We start from the raw sequence: 21,274 nt of genomic DNA, 5'->3' as shown, positions 1-21,274 counted from the left end.
CTACTGCTTTTGGTACAAACTGAATAGCCTCGTGCCTGTGGAGAGGGTATAGCCCACCTGGGAGGAGCCAACACTTTTTGTGTCTAGTGCCTCCTAGTGGTAGTTGGACATATACCCCATGGTGCTGTGTCCCCCAATGCCTACTACGAGAAAAGGATTTTACGGTGAGTACAAAAAATCCAATTTTTTCCCCCAAAAAAAATATTAGTTTTAGTGCAGGCATCCTCAAACTGCAGCCCTCCAGATGTTGTAAAACTATAACTCCCAGCATGCCCAGACAACCTACAGCCATCAGCAGGGCATGGTGGGAATTGTAGTTTTACAACATCTGGAGGGCCGCAGTTTTTAGGATGCCTGCTTAGTGTCTCCAAAGTCTGAGAGCCATACATATTAGGCATCGTCGCGTGCGTAAAAGTCGTCGCTATAAAAATATCTTTTGACCAAATGCCTCGGATGAACGGTGTTAAAAATATAAAATAAAAACGGTGCCAAAACACCCATTTTTGGGCAAAATTTCCATTTGAACCTTTTTTCCCGGTAATAAAGCAAGGGTTAACAGCCAAACAAAACTACATATTTATTGCCCTGATTCTGTAGTTTGCAGAAACACCCCATATGTGGTCGTAAAAGGTTATATAGCCGCAGGGCATAGAACGAAGGGAACGCCATACGGTTTCTGGAAGGCAGATTTTGATGGACTGTTTTTTGTTTTGTTTTTTGACACCATGATGTAGCCTAGACTAGAAACTCCAAAAAAGTGACCCCATCTAAAAACTACACCCCTCAAGGTATTCAAAAGTTACTTTACAAACTATGTTAACCCTTTAGGTGTTCCACAAAACTAAATAGCGAATGTAGAAACAATTTTAGAATTTACATTTTTTGTTACCTTGCCTCAAAAAAAGAGTAATAGAGCAACCAAAAATCATATTTACCCCTAAAATAGTCCCAAAACAACAACCACCTTATCCCGTGGTTTCCTAGATGGGGTCACTTTTATGGAGTTTCTACTCTAGGGGTGCATCAGGGGGCTTAAAAGGGTACATGGTGTAAATAAACCAGTCCAGCAAAATCTGCCTTCCAAAAACCATATGACGTTCCCCTTCTTCTATGTCCTGCCGTTTAGCCAAATAGTAGTTTACGACCACGTATGGGGTGTTTCTGCAAACTACAGAATCAGGGCAACCCATTTTGAGTTTTGTTTGGCTGTTAACCCATTTTTTCCAGTAATAAAGTAAGGGTTAAAATAGAAAATTTTCCAAAAAATAGAAATTTCGAAATGGTTTCTCCATCTGCCATTAACTCTTGTGGAACACCTAAAGGGTTAACAAAGTTTGTAAACCCAGTTTTGAATACCTTGAGGGGTGTACTTTCTTAGATGGAGTCACTTTTTTGAAATTTCTATTCATGGGGTGCAACAGGGGGCTTCAAATGGGACATGGTATAAACAAAACCAGTCATGCAAAATCTGCCTTCCAAAACCCATATGGTGTTCCCCTCCTTCTATGTGCTCCCGTTTGGCCAAACAGTAGTTTACGACCACATGTGGGGTGTTTTTGCAAACTACAGAATCAGGGCAATCCATATTGAGTTATGTTTGGCAGTTAACCCTTGTTTTACTCCTGGAAAAAAAATTATTATATTGGAAAATTAAAAAAAAAAAAATAAATAGAAATTTCGAAATGGTTTCTCCATCGGCCATCAACTCTTGTGGAAGACCTAAAGGGTTAATAAAGTTTGAAAAAAAAAAACGTTTTGAATACCTTGAGGGGTGTAGTTTCTAGAATGGGGTCATTTTTGGGAGGTTTCTATTATCTAAGCCTCACAATATGACTTCAAACCTGAACTTGTCCATAAAAAGTGGGATTTTGAAGATTTCTGAAAAATGTCAAAATTTGCTTCTAAACTTCTAAGTCTTGTAACATCCCTAAAAAATAAAATATCATTCCCAAAATGCTACAAACATGAAGTAGACATATGGGGAATGTAAAGTCATCACAAATTTTGGGGGTATTACTATGTATTACAGAAGTAGAGAAACGGAAACTTTGAAATTTGCTAATTTTTCAAAAATGTTGGTAAATATGGTATTTTTTTATGCAAAAAAAAGGAGATTTTTGTATAACTTACCAGTTAAATCTCTTTCTCGCTCTTCCTTGGGGGACACAGACCTTGGGTATAGCTCAGCTCCCTAGGAGGCGTGACACTAAGTAAAACTGTTAAGCCCCTCCTCCATCAGCTATACCCTCAGCCTGGAGATAGAGGCTACCAGTTGCGTGTCCAAGTAGTGAAAGGATAACAACCAATAACGGAAACAACCAGCCAGCAACCCAACGGGGCGCCAGACCATAACCCTGTAACCAAACACAGAAGGGTGGGTGCTGTGTCCCCCAAGGAAGAGCGAGAAAGAGATTTAACTGGTAAGTTATACAAAAATCTCCTTTTCTCGCCCATTTTCCTTGGGGGACACAGACCTTGGGACGTTCAAGAGCAGTCCAAGAAGGGAGGGACCACAAACCCAAGGCGGAACACCACCAGAGCATCAGGAAACCGCTGCCTGCAAAACCAGGCGGCCCAAAGCAGCATCCGCTGATGCATGCGTATGCACCCTATAGAACTTTGTGAAAGTGTGCAGAGAGGACCAAGTGGCTGCTTTGCACAACTGTTCAGCCGAGGCCCGATGCCTCTGCGCCCAGGAAGCTCCGACTGCTCTGGTGGAATGAGCAGTGACGCCGAAAGGCGGAGGTCTGCCCTTGGCTCGATAAGCCTCAGACACCGCCAGTTTAATGAAACGGGCAATAGCCACCTTGGAGACCGCCAACCCTTTGCGCGAACCCTCCGGAACCACAAACAGGGAGTCCGTGCGCCGAAAGGACCCGGTGACCTCCAAGTAAATCCTCAACGCCCTGACCACATCCAGACGGTGCAGTTCCCGTTCTCTGGGGTGGGAAGGAGAGGGACAGAGCGACGGAAGGACGATGTCCTCATTGATGTGAAAGGCGGAGACCACCTTTGGCAGGAAAGTCGGGACAGGCCGAAGCACAACCTTATCCTGGTGGAAGATCAGGAAAGGTTCGGAGCAAGAAAGAGCCGCTAACTCCGACACCCGTCGGAGAGACGTGACGGCCACAAGAAAGATGACCTTGCAGGACAGAAGGCGAAGGGAGACCTCCCGTAAAGGCTCGAAGGGGGCTGATTGGAGCGCCGAGAGCACCACATTCAGGTCCCAGGAAGGAACTGGAGGGCGGTACGGCGGAACAGAGTGAGCCACCCCTTGTAAAAAGGTCTTAATTGGCCCTAGAGGGGCCAGGGGACGCTGGAGAAGAATAGACAGCGCCGAAATCTGACCCTTCAGAGAACTGAGGCACAGCCCCAGGTCCAGACCCGACTGGAGGAAGGACAGGATTGTGGGAAGAGAAAACCGGAGAGGTGGGATGCTCCGGGACTCACAGAACCCCAGATAGGACCTCCAAACCCGATAGTAGATCCTAGAGGATACGGGCTTACGAGCCCGGATCATGGTGCGGACTACGTCCGCGGAGAAACCCCGTCGCGTTAAGACGGCGGTCTCAATAGCCACGCCGTCAAACGTAGCGAGCCTAAATGCTCGTGGAAGATCGGTCCCTGAGAGAGAAGGTCTTCCCTGGAGGGCAGTGGCCACGGTGCGTCTGCCAACAGCAACATTAGGTCGGCGTACCAAGACCGGCGGGGCCAATCCGGGGCGATTAGAATCGCGGGGACGCCCTCTGCCGCGATCCTCCGAAGAACCCGTGGCAGGAGGGGAAAAGGAGGAAAGACGTACAGAAGGGAGAATTCGCGCCACGGAAGGACGAGCGCGTCGGCGCCGTATGCCTTCGGGTCCCGTGCCCTGGCCAGGTATAGGGGGACCTTGTGGTTGAATTTGGAGGCCATGAGGTCCACGTCGGGGCGACCCCAGCGAAGACAAAGGGCTTCGAACACCTCTGGGTGCAGGGACCATTCTCCCGGGTCGATGGTGGACCGGCTGAGGAAATCCGCCGCCCAGTTGTCCACCCCCGGGATGTAAATCGCAGATAAGGCCGGCACGTGCGTCTCCGCCCAGAGGAGAATGAGGGTCACCTCTTGCATCGCTGCAGCGCTGCGAGTGCCTCCCTGATGGTTTATGTATGCCACAGCCGTGGCATTGTCCGATTGGATCCGAACAGGGTGGCCCCTCAAGCAGATGGGTCCAGTGTCTGAGGGACAGAAGAATCGCCCTCAGTTCCAGAATATTGATTGGAAGTCTGGACTCCGATAGAGACCAAACGCCCTGGACGGACCGGGGAGGGAAAACCCCCCCCCACCCCCGTAAGCTGGCATCTGTGGTAATCACCAGCCAGTTCAGTGGACGGAAGGACTTCCCCCTTAGAGGGATATGCAACCACCAGCCGAGGGAAGCCCGAGCCAGGGGAGGCAGAAGAAAGGTCCTGTCCAGACTCCTCGGTGATTTGTCCCAGGCCGACAGAATTGCCCTCTGAAAGGTGCGGGATCGGAATTGTGCGAACGGCACCGCTTCGAAACAGGCAACCATCTTTCCCAACAACCGCATGCTGGATCTGAGGGAAGGGCGGTGATGACGGAGGAGACTGCGAACCGACCCGCGAAGGGCCAGACGCTTGTCCGACGGAAGGCGGACCTCCGCCAACTCTGTATCCAGGAGCATCCCCAGGAAGATCAGCCGTCTGGAGGGGGTAAGGGAAGATTTGGGGTGGTTGATAATCCAACCGAACCGCATCAGGGTCTCCAGAGTGAGTTCCACACTGCGGGATGTCTGAGAGAAGGAGGGTGCCTTGACCAGGATGTTGTCCAAGTATGGGAGAAAAAAAAACACTTCTTGAACGTAGAAGGGCCAAGACAGGGGCCAGGACCTTGGTGAACACTCGAGGAGCCGTCGCCAGACCAAAGGGAAGGGGGACGAATTGGAAGTGATCGTCCCCCACCGCGAAGCGCAGGAAGCGGTGATGACATGGAGCAACCGGAACGTGGAGGTATGCATCCTGAATGTCGATTGAGGCCATGAAATCCCCTCTTTCCAGGGAGGCCACTGCGGACCTGAGAGACTCCATCCGGAATCTCTGCAGTCGGAGAAAACGGTTCAGGCGTTTTAGGTCCAAGATCGGACGCACTGAGCCTTCCTTCTTGGGAACCACAAAGAGGTTCGAGTAGAACCCCCTGAACCTTTCCGTCGGAGGCACGGGGGCGACGACACCCTTGTCCATTAGAGAGTGAATGGCCGCGAAGAAGGCGGCCACTCGTACGGGATCTCGCGGAGGACGGGATCGGAAGAAACGGTCTGGCGGAATGGACGCAAATTCGATTTTGTATCCGCAAGATACAATCTCGAGCGCCCATGCGTCTGAGATGTGGGCCCGCCATACGTTCCTGAATAGGAGAAGGCGGCCCCCCACCCGGGTGGGTGGGGGCGCACCTTCAGGCAGAGGGCTGCTGGCCTGTGGGAGCCCGTGCAGGCTGGGACTTGCGCCAGGTAGGTTGCGTCCGAAAAAACGGCTTCTTGCGTCTATCCTGGGCTGGGCCAGAGGAAGAAGAACTGGCCGCGGGTCTAGACCCGGTGGGCTTGCGAAAGGACCGAAAATGGGACGAACCAGCGCGACCACGGGGGCGCCCATTGGCCTGGACTGGGGGAGGTGAGTACTCTTCCCACCCGTGGCCTCTGATATAAGTTCGTCCAGACGGGTTCCAAACAGGCGGGAACCCGTGAATGGTAGGCCGGCCAAAGAGCGTTTGGAAGCGGCGTCCGCCGCCCAAACCTTCAGCCAGAGTTCCCTCCTGACAGAAACTGCCAGGGCAGAGGAACGGGCAATGAGGGCACCCGCATCAAGGGAGGCCTCACAGACGAATTTTCCGGCCTGAACAATTAGTTGGGCTAAGGAACGGAGGTCCTGAACAGGGACGTCCGACCCTAACTCCCGTTCCAGTTGCAAACCCCATTCAGAGACCGCTTTGCCAACCCAGGCGGAGGCAAAGACCGGTCTAAGGGCCGAACCAGAGGCAGTAAATATGGCCTTGGAGAGGGATTCCGTACGACGGTCCTCAACAGACTGGAGGGAAGATCCGTCCTGTACAGGAATAGTAGTGCTTTTGGACAGGCGAGCCACGGGAGGATCAACCTTAGGCGGGGATGTCCACGTGGTCACAGAATCCGCTGGAAAGGGATAACAAATGTCCAGCTTTTTGGGTGTAATAAAGCGGACGTTAGGCCGAGTCCAAGCCTTGGATACCACAGAAGAAAAATCAGCGTGTATGGGAAAAACCTTGGAGGCCTGTTTGGGGCGGAGAAAGGACACGCCGGCCTGTTCAGAGCTGGGGGGGTCATCGTGTAGCTGAAAGGTATCACGGATGCTAGTGACAAGATGCCCCACCGCGGACGCCAATTTGGACGGAAGCTCTGAGTCCATGTCCGAATCCGCCAGTTCTCCCTCAGAAAGCGTATCCCTTTGAGAGGATAGACTTGACTGAGCTCGCACGCATGGCGGAGAGAGCGAAGCATCTGGAGAAGATGTGCGCTCAACCCTTGAACGTTTCTGAGTATGCCGGGCCCTGGAAGATTCGCTGGGAGGCAGGGAACCAGTGGGGGCGGCAGAAACGGTAGTCCCAGCGGGTGCGACAGGGATTGTGGCAGCCTGCGGGAGAGGCGGTCTATCCACGAGACGGCCCACTACGTGTGTAAGGCTTTCCACCGCCTGAGACAGAGACCTAGCCCAGTCAGGGGGTTCAGAGGCACCGGGGGGCGCAGCGGGAAGCGGGCCCTGCACCGGGGCCTGACATGCAAGGCAATGCGGCTCAGATTGCCCCCGCGGAAAAAGTTCCTTACAGGCGGTACAGGCATGGTACCAGGGTTTGGGGGCACCTGTGGGATCTGACATGCTGAAGTGTGGTTGTACTCTAATATAGAGACCACAAAGGGTTATAGCAGCTATGACCAGGAGGGTTAGGAGAGGGTTAACTGTCCTACCAGTGCCTCAGAAGAACGTCAGGAGATGGCCCAGATCAGCAGCAGCAGAGAAGCAGTGAACAGCAGTGAGCAGCAGAGAGCAGCAGAGAGCAGCAGAGAGCGCCCACAGAAGCCGAGCGATGTACACAGGAGGTTAGAGTCCCCCACCGTGTCCCAGCTTCCTGTCAGGAGTGAGGAAGCGCGGGAAACCTCAGCAGAAAGCACGGGGAACAAGCTCCGCCCCCTCCAGCGCTTGAAATGTCTCCTGTGAAGGAGAACGTAGCTCCGCCCCCAAAATGACGCGCGCGTAAGCCCCGCCCCCTGCCGGGACCGCTAAGCCCCGCCCCCCGTTCTCGGCGGGAAGGGGGAGAGAGAGAAGAGAAAAATGGAGTCAGCCCCGAATGAGGGGGAGGGGGGGGAGAAAGATAGCAGCGTGGGGGGGAACGGCGTGGGGGTGCTGAGGATGCTGCTGTGCTGCATTGTCCTGCAGATGAGCGCTCAGAATGAGCGACCACGGGTGCCCCCCTTACCCAGAGGGGTAGATGCTGCAGATAGGGACGGGGTATGGGCTGGAATAGCCATCTCACCGTCCGACGTCTTCACCCTCAGTCCTTTCCAGCAGGGTCGCCCCTTCAGCCACTGGCACCGCAGTGGCAGGAAGCTGGAAGAGGGGCTTGGCGTGCGGGCGACCCCCTAGCTGGCGGGATGTAGGGGAGCCATTGCTGCCCAGATCCTCCTATTGCTTCTGTGGGGGAGGCAGCAGTGCAGATAAGTTGGCACTGGCGCAGCTCAACCCCGGGAGAGCAGAGAGGTCTAATGCGTCTCTGGTATCCCTAGGAAAAAATAAAATAACAAAATTAGAAGAAAAAGTAAAAATAACAAGGAGAAAACAGCCCTGCAGTAGCAGGGAGTGTCTTGCCTCCTTGGACACTAAGCTAAAACTGGTAGCCTCTATCTCCAGGCTGAGGGTATAGCTGATGGAGGAGGGGCTTAACAGTTTTACTTAGTGTCACGCCTCCTAGGGAGCTGAGCTATACCCAAGGTCTGTGTCCCCCAAGGAAAATGGGCGAGAAATTTACCTTTTTGACCCAATTTTAGCAGTGCCATGAAGTACAATATGTGACGAAAAAAAACAATCTCAGAACGGCCTGGGTAAGTCAAAGCGTTTTAAAAGTTATGAGCACTTAAAGTGACACTGGTCAGATTTTCAAAAAAATGGCCGAGTCCTTAAGGGGTTAAGGATGGGGGGGGGGGAGACCCACACAGTTTCTCAGCTACACTGATTTATATTAGGGTTAAGCGGAGTGTGCAACGTATTTTAGGTAAAGAAGAGCAAATACAGTGACTTTTAGGGTAACCTTATACATAGCAGATACACTTTGGATTTGATGGTGGAAGATCTGCAGCGTAATGCAAAGTGGATCAGATGCTAACAAATACTATAGCCACACTACAGAAAAGAAAAATGAGCATAGATACTGACATGCAGTGTCTACTTGTTGATGGAGCCACACCATCTTTAGCATGCACATGAAAATAAATATCCAGCTCCTATCACTTTAAGAAATACTTACATTATGAAGCCCCTGGTGGTAAACAACATCATTATCTCCAATCGATTTTAAACCCTGAATTACATACGAGCCACCAAACCGGGAATGCCTAGAACAAGAAAACCCAGCTTATAATATACATCAACTGGATTAACTAAGTTAAAAGGCTACTCCATCCTCCGACATTTATGGCATATCCTCGACAATTCTGCTTCCAGCGCCTCTCAATAACAGGGTTCCAACAACCGCCATCCCACAGCTGCTGTAAATGGTTTAGGAGCACACACATGCATGGTTCTCATACATGAACTTCGATAAGGGTTCTCTAGATAGGTGTGGGTCCCAGAAGTGGGACTAGCACCTATATTGACATATCCTGTGGCTATGCCATAACCGTCTGAGATGGGAATAACCATCAAAATCTATTTAATCACATAAATACTCAATAGACAACATAAAAAATATCCAGTGTTTAAGATTTTAGTGAGGAGGAGACTTTTTGAAGAGGATGTGTCACCTCTCCTGACTGTTAGCCAGTAAGTGTATTCTTCATTTAAAACACAGATGGAGCATTTTTTCTTAAAACTCTGTATTGGTAATTCTGTCTGGACCTTGGAATTACCATTCCCCTTTGTCTCTACACATTTCGACACTGTAAGCATTCACTGGACAGTCGGTGTGTACAGAGGCACACTGGAAAAAAAAATATCATCCAGTAGCCAATTTACTTATACAACTACAAGAAACATTACAGAGGAAGAACACTGCACAGCTCCAGCTCTTTATTAGGGGGTTAGCGTGTAGATCCACTTCTTTCCAAAGCTATCCTTATATGCTCAGAACTTACCTGGTACCACGCTGAAATACTCTGCTCTTTTTTTCTGCCATTTCTTTTTGCCGAAGAATCTCTAAGTCTTTAAGGTCTGTTACCCTTTCAGCCGAAAATCGTCCCTGACCAGTTGCAGCCAACTGCTCGGCATTCTGTAAAGCAGTTCATTTATATAAATAAAAATAAATAAAACACAGAATGTGTCAATAGTTTAACAATATAAATTAATTGGCACTTACCATAAAATGTTTCTCTTCTGTTCATTGGAGGATACAGGCAAGAGCATGGTATAGCTGCTGTCACTAGGAGGTGGACACGAAGCAAAAAGAGTGAACTCTTCCACCAGCTATACGTACTAAGCTAAGACAAGTTTGTCTTAGCAACCCCTACAGGATGTGTGGACTGCACAAATAGACATCAAATTGCACTGATATAAAATTAAAAAGGAATGAAACTTGCCCATTAAGCAAACTCACAGAGTGACAATCCAAGGGAAAAAGAATGCCTTGAATGGTTGGACATTCGGCCCTTTATCGTTAATGCTCATCCTGAGAGCCTATCGCAATTTCCTCTGAACTGGAATCGGCCACATCTGACCTCAGGATCTATGTAGCCCAGAATCTCCACATTGGCCCCATCAGTTTAAGAGACAGCCTGCATCATCTTGGCCAGTGAAAGCGGCCACTGGAGACACAAGGACAGATGGATTGGCTTCACGGGCACTAGACACTGGGGTAAGCAGGCGGTGCAAAGGGCAAGGGGGGGGGTCTGACTGACTGCACGGAAACTGTGTGGCAGAAACAAGCAAAGTGCGACACTGTGGCCATCATATCGGGGGGGTTTAGCCCTTGAATCTGAAATGGTGCTGATTAACAATCATAAGAGAGTAGCAAGAGTGAGAAACTTGAGGCCCAGTAGGAAGGGTAGTGTGCCAAATAGTTCAGATCTCCTAGAGTCTACCACTGGTGAGGTCCCCCAAGGCGAGAAGAAAAGCATGCGAACATGACGATGTCTATAAAAGGGAGAGGAGGAATGATTGATAAGACACAAAGTTTTCACATAGAAACATAGAATGCGTCGGCAGATAAGAACCATTTGGCCCATCTAGTCTGCACAATATACTGAATACTATGGATAGCCCCTGGCCCTATCTTATATGAAGGATAGCCTTATGCCTATCCCATGCATGCTTAAACTCCTCCACTGTATTTGCAGCTACCACTTCTGCAGGAAGGCTATTCCATGCATCCACTACTCTCTCAGTAACGTAATACTTCCTGATATTACTTTTAAACCTTTGCCCCTCTAATTTCAAACTATTGTCCTCTTGTAGCAGTTTTTCTTCTTTTAAATATTTTCTCCTCTTTTACCTTGTTGATTCCCTTTATGTATTTAAAAGTTTCTGTCATATCCCCTCTGTCTCGTCTTTCATCCAAGCTATACATGTTAAGGTCCTTTAGTCTTTCCTGGTAAGTTTTATCCTGCAATCCAAACATCAAAGAGGAAGAAGGCAGCACAATCCAAGCTGAAGCACTAGCAACTGAGCACCAGTCCTGACCCCTTACTACCTTGTCTCCAGGGAGAGGCCGAGGCCCAAAACAAAGCTGGGGACTAAAAAGTAGGACTAGCACCACATTGTCCCACTCACATGTATGTGCTTCACCTGAACAGTGAGAAGCAGAAGTGAAATTCTCACCAGGAGAAAGCCAAGGCCCCAGGCTAAGCAGTTTGCTAAAGTGGTTCAAGCACCTGCAAGACTCACCTGCACCGAGCGAACATACGTCCTGGAACGAAGAGTGTGGTGTGTGGTAAATCTGGTGCACCAGCTATCCATGTGACAGGAAGGCTGTGGTAGAAGCCTGCAGCATAGGTAAGCCAGGACTCCGCCTAATGGAAGTGCCAAAGGGCGGGAGGGCGAAACAGCATCCACCGTGGATATAGTGAAATTGGTGACTACATAGAAGAGATAGGGTACCTATACATACTTGCCACCTGTAATACTCACCTGTCTAACTTTTACTGCCCAACCATATTCCAGCATGTAACCTTCGCTAACATGATGCCCCCTTAATGAAAGAAGCTATGCTGGAAATAAGGAGCATAAAAGTGGAAAGGTGACCCAATTGCTGGCAACCTTACCGTTCCTCCTTGCCTTCCAGAGGCAGGAAGTGGTGACCAGCTGGTCTCCCTCCACGTGTGGGGAAACGGGTGGTTGCGACCGCCTGTAGCCCCCGAGAGTAACAGAAACAATAAATACATTTTTAGCAGACCTGCCAAGCAGGTACATCTGCTTCCTACAAACACTAAGCTATAACTGTCCTAGATTAGTCCCTGCAGAAAGGGCATAGCTGGTGGGAGAAGTTTACTCTCTTTTTGCTCAGTTTACACCTCCTACTGGCAGCAGCTATACCATGGACTTGCCCGAGTCCCCCAATGACACAGGTGAGAAAACCAAATTAAAAAGTTCCAGCACTCTGGCTGATCAACTATTCAAAGAGGCCGCAACATCAGAAGCCAGTAACGTCACCATACATCAGTCACATGACCTAAACGCAGATCAGTCCAATTCAAGTCAATGGGACTGAGCTGCAATAGCAAGCATATCCGTTAAACAGAGTATGGCGCTGTGCTTGGCAAGTTGTAAAAAGAGCACCAAGCTCGTCGGTGCTCTGGGGACCACAGTAGCCTCATCAAACAGCCGATAGCCAGGGCTGGTGAAAGTCAGACCCCTGCCATGCTGATTTTAATTAAAAAAGATCAAAAACGAAAACCGGCATGAACAAACACGAAACCTATGTACACTTGCAAGAAAAAGTTGGTGAACCCTTTGGAATGATATGGATTTCTGCACAAATTGGTCAAAATGTGATCTGATCTTCATCTAAGTCACAACAGACAATCACAGTCTGCTTAAACTAATAACACACAAAAAGTTAAATGTTACCATGTTTTTATTGAACACCATGTAAACATTCACAGTGCAGGTGGAAAAAGTATGTGAACCCTTGGATTTAATAACTGGTTGAATCTCCTTTGGCAGCAATAACTTCAACCAAACTTTTCATGTAGTTGCAGATCAGACGTGCACAATGGTCAGGAGTAATTCTTGACCATTCCTCTTTATAGAACTGTTTAGGTTCAGCAATATTCTTGGGATGTCTGGTGTGAATCGCTTTGTTGAGGTCATGCCACAGCATCTCAATCGGGTTGAGGTCAGGACTCCGACTGGGCCACTCCAGAAGGCGTATTTTCTTCTGTTTAGGCCATTCTGTTGATTTACTTCTATGCTTTGGGTCGTTGTCCTGTTGCAACACCCATCTTCTGTTGAGCTTCAGATGGTGGACAGATGCCCTTAAGTTCTCCTGCAAAATGTCTTAATAAACTTGGGAATTCATTTTTCCTTTGATGATCGCAATCCGCCCAGGCCCTGACGCAGCAAAGCAGCCCCAAACCATGATGCCCCCACCACCATACTTCACATTTGGGATGAGGTTTTGATGTTGGTGTGCTGTGCCTCTTTTTCTCCACACATAGTGTTGTGCGTTTCTTACAAACAACTCAACTTTGGTTTCATCTGTCCACAGAATATTTTGCCAGTACTGCTGTGGAACATCCAGGTGCTCTTGTGCAAACTGTAAACGTGCAGCAATGGTTTTTTTGGACAGCAGTGGCTTCCTCTGTGGTATCCTCCCATGAAATCCATTCTTGTTTAGTGTTTTACGTATCGTAGATTCGCTAACAGGGATGTTAGCATATGCCAAAGACTTTTATAAGTCTTTAGCTGACGCTCTAGGATTATTCTTCACCTCATTGAGCAGTCTGCGCTGTGCTCTTGCAGTCATCTTTACAGGACGGCCACTCCTAGGGAGAGTAGCAGCAGTGCTGAACTTTCTCCACTTATAGACAATTTGTCTTACCGTGGACTGATGAACAGCAAAGCTTTTGTAGATATTTTTATAACCCTTTCCAGCTTTATGCAAGTCAACAATTCTTAATTGTAGGTCTTCTGAGAGCTCTTTTGTGCGAGGCATCATTCACATCAGGCAATGCTGCTTGTGAAAAGAAAACCCAGAACTGGTGTGTTTTTTTTTTTTATAGGGCAGGGCAGCTGTAACCAACACCTCCAATCTCATCTCATTGATTGGACTCCAGTTGGCTGACACCTCACTCCAATAAGCTCTTGGAGGTCATTAGTCTAGGGGTTCACATACTTTTTCCACCTGCACTGTGAATGTTTACATTGTGTGTTCAATAAAAACATGGTAACATTTAATTATTTGTGTGTTATTAGTTTAAGCAGACTGTGATTGTCTATTGTTGTGACTTAGATGAAGATCAGATCACATTTTATGACCAATTTGCAGAAATCTATATCATTCCAAAGGGTTCACATACTTTTTCTTGCAACTGTACATAAATAGCAAATCACTATTCAGCTACTAAACCCTAGACATTTGTACAGATATAAAACATGGGTTCCAGTAATGCAAGATACATTATCTTCCGATTTCCCTTCAGTTGTTTCCTCTTTGTCCTTGCTGAGATTAGGCTACATTCACATTAGCGTTAGCAGGGTCCGGCAGACTGTTCCATGCCGAACCCTGCTGACACTAATGTGAAAGTAGCCCTAGACCTCAACCTCAGTACTTGCTACGTCAATAAAATATTCCTGCTGTGGCCCTAATAAAATCAGTAGCAAAAGTCTATAAAATCCTTGTATAAAAAGTTTGGACAACAGCCCAGCAAAAAAGGATTGTTTTCAGTACTGCATTTGGTTGTACAAGTCAGAGATGCAACCTTCAGTACATTGGGAATCTGCTTTCTCAAGCATATTGTCCATTTTAATCTACTTTTCATATGATATAGCGTTCAAGTAGATGTGACCACTGAGGCCAATGACTGGCTACAGCAGTTTCCTGGACCAAGCCAATTCATGGTCCTGGGCAGACTGTAAGCTGTCTGGAGCGGCACTGGAAAGGCTGGACAATGGGCAGGTGAGGAAGGGGGGGGGGGGGATGGGTTTTGACATTTTTATCTTGAAATTCAGTTGTTTCAGCAATTCTGCTCGACAATATAATCTACCTGCATATATTATTTATTGAAATACCAAAGTCTTTCAAGTGAATTACCCACTAGAAAAGAAATGTTTGTGGCATATCCTACTGACGTGCGATCAAGAGACTGGACTGTTTGAACTGCTATCAGATTTCCAGTGAAGATGCATGCTCCTCATTATGTTGAGTTAGCATTCACTCTTCTATATCTCATGTTCACCCAGGCAGAACGTAACTTGACTGCACTAATTTCCTCTGGGAGCAAGTAACTGGGCCATTCCAGTCTAGGGATGGGTAATAACAACCATTTCATTTCTTGCTGATGTGTGGCAGTCACTCACCTGATCCCGGAACATGAGAGACACCGTTTCTAAAACATGCATGCTCCATTGCTGCTCTGTCTCTGAACTAGCCAAGAACTTTACAAGGTCATCCATACCACTCATGTGGACTGCCCACAATACTCTGTCATGAATGCTAGCATCATCATCCACATTCTGAAAGAGGCAAAACATAATGAGCAAGAGACACATGCTTACAAATTTTGTCATTTTACAGAACCCTCATAGGACTGAGCCAACTTTTTTTTTTTTTTTTCTTTTCCACCTTTCAAGAGCCATAATTGTTTTACTATTTATATAGCCTTATGAGGGCTGTTTGTGGGACAAGTTGATTATTTTTTTTTTTTTTTATGGCGCTTTTTAATTAAACTTTACCTCATACTGATATATACAGTGTCATGGAACAAATGGCGCAATAATAATAATAATAATAATAATAATAATAATAATAATAATAATACTTAAAAATGGAGGAAAATTCTTTGTGGGACAAAATAAAAATAAAGCAATTTGTGTCATTTTTGGCTTTGTTTTTACAGCATTCACTGTGCACACAAAAAAAAAAAAAAAAAAAAACAACAACACACAAATTAGGCCTCATGCACACGGCCCGTACTGCGGGAGGCAAACAGCGGGTCAGCAATATACGGACACCAGCCGCTTGTGCACCACATCCTGGATCCATTCATTTTAATGGGTCCGCAAACCAGAAGGCGCGGTGTGGAACAGAGGCTCGTAACCACTACAAAGTGCTTCTGTGGAGTTTCTCTCGGTGTCTGCACACCGCAAAAATAGAACATGTGTAATGCGGCAGCCACACGGTTGGTGCCCGTGCATTAGGGACCGCAAATTGAGGTCCCCAATGCACAGAGAACAGCCGCATGCATGAGGCCCTACTCTCTCAGAAATCTATAAAAAGTGAATGCAGAGAGCTGTGCATGTCCTCGCCATATACTGCAAATGGGTCAGTTTTCAAGATACATGCAGGTCCCAGAGGTGGGATCCTGTGGATCTGCCATAACGATACATCATGAGAAAACCCTTTTAAGGTGTTAAAATAGAGCTCTGTACCTGCAAAATATAGTTTCACAATTTCAAACACATTTTGCTGTAACAAAGAATGATAAAATACCTTTTCCTCATCTGGATCTGCAGGTACATGAAGTATATTTCGTACTAATAAAAGGATCCTTTCAATGAGTAAGTTGTGATCCTCTTCACGTTGCTCCCAGTCCTATTCGAAAAACAGACAAAAATAATTAAAAATGAAAAGTGTAAAAAAAAATAAATAAAATCAATCCTTGTGCAAAACAGATTAAACGGTTTGTTTTGAGAAACTTAACGGATCATAACTCAAGAGGTATACCTGCAGTGCAATGCAACCCAAATATAGCATAAGATTTTGCAAGTGGCAAATCCAGATGAAACAGACAAATAAAACAAGACAAAAAAAGAATACAAACAAAAATAAAAGTGACTAAAGTGAATCAACGTGACTTACCATCTGCAGCAAATCATAGAGCTTTTCACTCAAGACTACAAACAGTCTTTCATTTGCAAAGGCCTGAGAACCAGAAACAAAATAAAAGACGGTGAGACCAGCTTGATATTTACTGCTACTAAACAACTTAAAGGGTTTGTCCCATGAAAAATATTCTACAGTTTTAAAACCAACTCCTGGATCTGAATACTTTTGTAATTGCATGTAACTAAAAATTTTGTATAGCCACTGAGTTATTGAATATAATCTATCCGTATAGCGCCTCCTGCTGGTTGTTCTTTTTCTTATTTCTTTGTCCTGCTCACTTAGATGGCCGCACATGCTCCGTTTCATCGTTCAACCCCCTCTTGAATTGTGATGGGTAGAGAGCTGCAGCAGCATTAACACGCCCCCTGAGCTGCAGCAGAATGGACACTCCCCTTGAGCTGTCGGCTTGATATAAATCTAGCAGAGCAATGAATGGGGATATCTCTGGATCCATGTGAGGTACAGGGCTGGTTCTAGCTTTGTTAGAAAGATTGTTATGTACTATATGATGTTAATTTTTTACATTATTCATGGGACAATCACCTTAAGGTCCTTTTACATGACTCATTTTGCAGGCAATTATGGGGAACAAACAAAATGTACTTGATAAGTGCCTGATCGCCAGGGAGATGGTAGCAATATTTACATGCTGCAGTCATCTCCTCTGTATAGAAACGGGTATTTGTCACAGCAATTGCTTGTCCCCATATGGTTGTTTCTCTCTGTAGCAGTTCCTGGTTGGAGCTGATCTCTTCCACAGAAACACAGATTTTGGGTACGGACCGAAAGACCTGATCACCAAATGAACGACAGTTTGCATTTCTTTCAAGACCAGGTTGCCCAGCCGAGCTGCTATTAGCTAGCTTGCTGTCGCTGCTTTTGAGGGAACACTTAGAAGCCCTTATCATTGCATTGTCTACAAACTAGCGGGAGAGGGTGATGCGCAAGTTATTTAATTCAAGAAACATGTCGGCAGGAACACAAAGTGTGATGATGCTACGGAGATGCTACAGTTAACCCGTTCCCTGCCTAGGATGAACGTAATACCTAGTGACTTTAAACACTTTCCAAGGGTAGAATATAACGGCCTAGATCCAGTACTTATTGCACAGCATGAAATATTTTAGATCTTGGTTTGGTGTGTGAGCATGGAAGCTGAATGCAAGAAAGATCACATCTTGCTACTGTCATATCTTCCCCTCCAGTGACTAAACATCTGGATCTTGAAAGATTTTGGTCCCTTCAGTTCTGAGGATGTTGTTCTTTGATCAGTCTTGTAGCCACAATGTACATTTTTTATTTTATTTTTTCAAAAAGGTTACATTTTGATTTAAAAGGACACAAAGGCTGCCCAACAGTTAACGGCTGGATGGCACTCTCACACAGACAGGCATCTTGTTTCATGAAATTAATGTGTATAGTTGTTTAATACGATTTTTTCAGGCTGTGTGTTTGGCAAAAGCGTCAAAGCCTGAATGGACATTAGCCATGTCAGGATGCAAATTGCACACAAAAGTCACAGCACCAGAAACCCCATAGAAATGTTGTTCCTGTGTTTTATTTTAATGTTTATCACCAGAAGAGGTTATGGAATCAAAACTGGGATAATAATATAACCTCACCTCTTTATAAGTCTGTAGGTAGGACACAACCTGCAGGAAATGATGGCGAAAAGTAGGGTCTTGTGGAACTTTCCCAAAACACAAAAGTGCTGGCTGGGTTAAGTTCACCGTTAACCTGTAAAACATTGCAGTCTGGTTATGAAACATCCCAATCTGCTCCTGTGCATTCATGTCAACCATATCATGCTGGTTACCTAATAACAGCATCAAAGAGTTGCTTGTCATTGTGGTGCTGAATGACTAGAGGTATAAGATCATTCTGCAGGATTTGGGCAGCACCCAGCTGTTGTCGGATATCTCTGGTTTCATCCTCATGACGAAGGTAACGGATTAAGTCTTTCACGCTCTCTGGAATGGATAACGAGAAGAGAGACTAAGTAAACAAATGTACAGTAGCAGGTCTCACTAAAGTCAATTGGTGATGTTCATAAGGAAACCCCTTAACAGGAAAAATGGTGATATCCCCAGCACATGACTTAAATGTCTAATCATCCAATTATAGTAAGTAACCCATTATTATAAGCCAAACTACCTGCATATTACTACAAATGCTTTACATCAAATCGCTCTAAAAAAGGGGATTTTTGTATAACTTACCAGTTAAATCTCTTTCTCGCTCTTCCTTGGGGGACACAGACCTTGGGTATAGCTCAGCTCCCTAGGAGGCGTGACACTAAGTAAAACTGTTAAGCCCCTCCTCCATCAGCTATACCCTCAGCCTGGAGATAGAGGCTACCAGTTGCGTGTCCAAGTAGTGAAAGGATAACAACCAATAACGGAAACAACCAGCCAGCAACCCAACGGGGCGCCAGACCATAACCCTGTAACCAAACACAGAAGGGTGGGTGCTGTGTCCCCCAAGGAAGAGCGAGAAAGAGATTTAACTGGTAAGTTATACAAAAATCCCCTTTTCTCGCCCATTTTCCTTGGGGGACACAGACCTTGGGACGTTCAAGAGCAGTCCAAGAAGGGAGGGACCACAAACCCAAGGCGGAACACCACCAGAGCATCAGGAAACCGCTGCCTGCAAAACCAGGCGGCCCAAAGCAGCATCCGCTGATGCATGCGTATGCACCCTATAGAACTTTGTGAAAGTGTGCAGAGAGGACCAAGTGGCTGCTTTGCACAACTGTTCAGCCGAGGCCCGATGCCTCTGCGCCCAGGAAGCTCCGACTGCTCTGGTGGAATGAGCAGTGACGCCGAAAGGCGGAGGTCTGCCCTTGGCTCGATAAGCCTCAGACACCGCCAGTTTAATGAAACGGGCAATAGCCACCTTGGAGACCGCCAACCCTTTGCGCGAACCCTCCGGAACCACAAACAGGGAGTCCGTGCGCCGAAAGGACCCGGTGACCTCCAAGTAAATCCTCAACGCCCTGACCACATCCAGACGGTGCAGTTCCCGTTCTCTGGGGTGGGAAGGAGAGGGACAGAGCGACGGAAGGACGATGTCCTCATTGATGTGAAAGGCGGAGACCACCTTTGGCAGGAAAGTCGGGACAGGCCGAAGCACAACCTTATCCTGGTGGAAGATCAGGAAAGGTTCGGAGCAAGAAAGAGCCGCTAACTCCGACACCCGTCGGAGAGACGTGACGGCCACAAGAAAGATGACCTTGCAGGACAGAAGGCGAAGGGAGACCTCCCGTAAAGGCTCGAAGGGGGCTGATTGGAGCGCCGAGAGCACCACATTCAGGTCCCAGGAAGGAACTGGAGGGCGGTACGGCGGAACAGAGTGAGCCACCCCTTGTAAAAAGGTCTTAATTGGCCCTAGAGGGGCCAGGGGACGCTGGAGAAGAATAGACAGCGCCGAAATCTGACCCTTCAGAGAACTGAGGCACAGCCCCAGGTCCAGACCCGACTGGAGGAAGGACAGGATTGTGGGAAGAGAAAACCGGAGAGGTGGGATGCTCCGGGACTCACAGAACCCCAGATAGGACCTCCAAACCCGATAGTAGATCCTAGAGGATACGGGCTTACGAGCCCGGATCATGGTGCGGACTACGTCCGCGGAGAAACCCCGTCGCGTTAAGACGGCGGTCTCAATAGCCACGCCGTCAAACGTAGCGAGCCTAAATGCTCGTGGAAGATCGGTCCCTGAGAGAGAAGGTCTTCCCTGGAGGGCAGTGGCCACGGTGCGTCTGCCAACAGCAACATTAGGTCGGCGTACCAAGACCGGCGGGGCCAATCCGGGGCGATTAGAATCGCGGGGACGCCCTCTGCCGCGATCCTCCGAAGAACCCGTGGCAGGAGGGGAAAAGGAGGAAAGACGTACAGAAGGGAGAATTCGCGCCACGGAAGGACGAGCGCGTCGGCGCCGTATGCCTTCGGGTCCCGTGCCCTGGCCAGGTATAGGGGGACCTTGTGGTTGAATTTGGAGGCCATGAGGTCCACGTCGGGGCGACCCCAGCGAAGACAAAGGGCTTCGAACACCTCTGGGTGCAGGGACCATTCTCCCGGGTCGATGGTGGACCGGCTGAGGAAATCCGCCGCCCAGTTGTCCACCCCCGGGATGTAAATCGCAGATAAGGCCGGCACGTGCGTCTCCGCCCAGAGGAGAATGAGGGTCACCTCTTGCATCGCTGCGAGTGCCTCCCTGATGGTTTATGTATGCCACAGCCGTGGCATTGTCCGATTGGATCCGAACAGGGTGGCCCCTCAGCAGATGGGTCCAGTGTCTGAGGGACAGAAGAATCGCCCTCAGTTCCAGAATATTGATTGGAAGTCTGGACTCCGATAGAGACCAAACGCCCTGGACGGACCGGGGAGGGAAAACCCCCCCCCACCCCCGTAAGCTGGCATCTGTGGTAATCACCAGCCAGTTCAGTGGAAGGAAGGACTTCCCCCTTAGAGGGATATGCAACCACCAGCCGAGGGAAGCCCGAGCCAGGGGAGGCAGAAGAAAGGTCCTGTCCAGACTCCTCAGTGATTTGTCCCAGGCCGACAGAATTGCCCTCTGAAAGGTGCGGGATCGGAATTGTGCGAACGGCACCGCTTCGAAACAGGCAACCATCTTTCCCAACAACCGCATGCTGGATCTGAGGGAAGGGCGGTGATGACGGAGGAGACTGCGAACCGACCCGCGAAGGGCCAGACGCTTGTCCGACGGAAGGCGGACCTCCGCCAACTCTGTATCCAGGAGCATCCCCAGGAAGATCAGCCGTCTGGAGGGGGTAAGGGAAGATTTGGGGTGGTTGATAATCCAACCGAACCGCGTCAGGGTCTCCAGAGAGTTCCACACTGCGGGATGTCTGAGAGAAGGAGGGTGCCTTGACCAGGATGTCGTCCAAGTATGGGAGAAGAAAAACACTTCTTGAACGTAGAAGAGGCAAGACAGAGGCCAGGACCTTGGTGAACACTCGAGGAGCCGTCGCCAGACCAAA

At 48.0% G+C, this 21,274-nt stretch overlaps 1 protein-coding gene across 2 annotated transcripts in view; it reads right to left on the bottom strand.

Annotated features, from left to right (window-relative positions):
- The window catches only part of TIMELESS (timeless circadian regulator), a 174,670-nt gene that overhangs the window by 127,732 nt on the left and 25,664 nt on the right, over nt 1–21,274 (bottom strand). The window contains exons 3-9 of one of the 2 annotated variants that reach the window (XM_044287534.1): nt 18,092–18,245; nt 17,898–18,012; nt 16,249–16,311; nt 15,880–15,981; nt 14,748–14,903; nt 9,371–9,504; nt 8,545–8,632 (exon numbers count right to left, since the gene is read on the bottom strand). In XM_044287534.1, coding sequence (XP_044143469.1) covers nt 8,545–8,632; nt 9,371–9,504; nt 14,748–14,903; nt 15,880–15,981; nt 16,249–16,311; nt 17,898–18,012; nt 18,092–18,245 — 812 coding nt within the window. Of the gene's footprint in view, nt 1–8,544; nt 8,633–9,370; nt 9,505–9,591; nt 10,080–14,747; nt 14,904–15,879; nt 15,982–16,248; nt 16,312–17,897; nt 18,013–18,091; nt 18,246–21,274 lie in introns of those variants that run through there. The other variant, XM_044287535.1, reaches the window with a different exon arrangement.

This window comes from Bufo gargarizans, chromosome 3 (genome assembly GCF_014858855.1).
Source record: "Bufo gargarizans isolate SCDJY-AF-19 chromosome 3, ASM1485885v1, whole genome shotgun sequence".
Taxonomy (NCBI): Eukaryota; Metazoa; Chordata; class Amphibia; order Anura; family Bufonidae; genus Bufo; species Bufo gargarizans.
The sequence above is the reverse complement of the archived record's forward strand: the minus strand, read 5'-3'. Positions and strand labels throughout refer to the sequence as shown.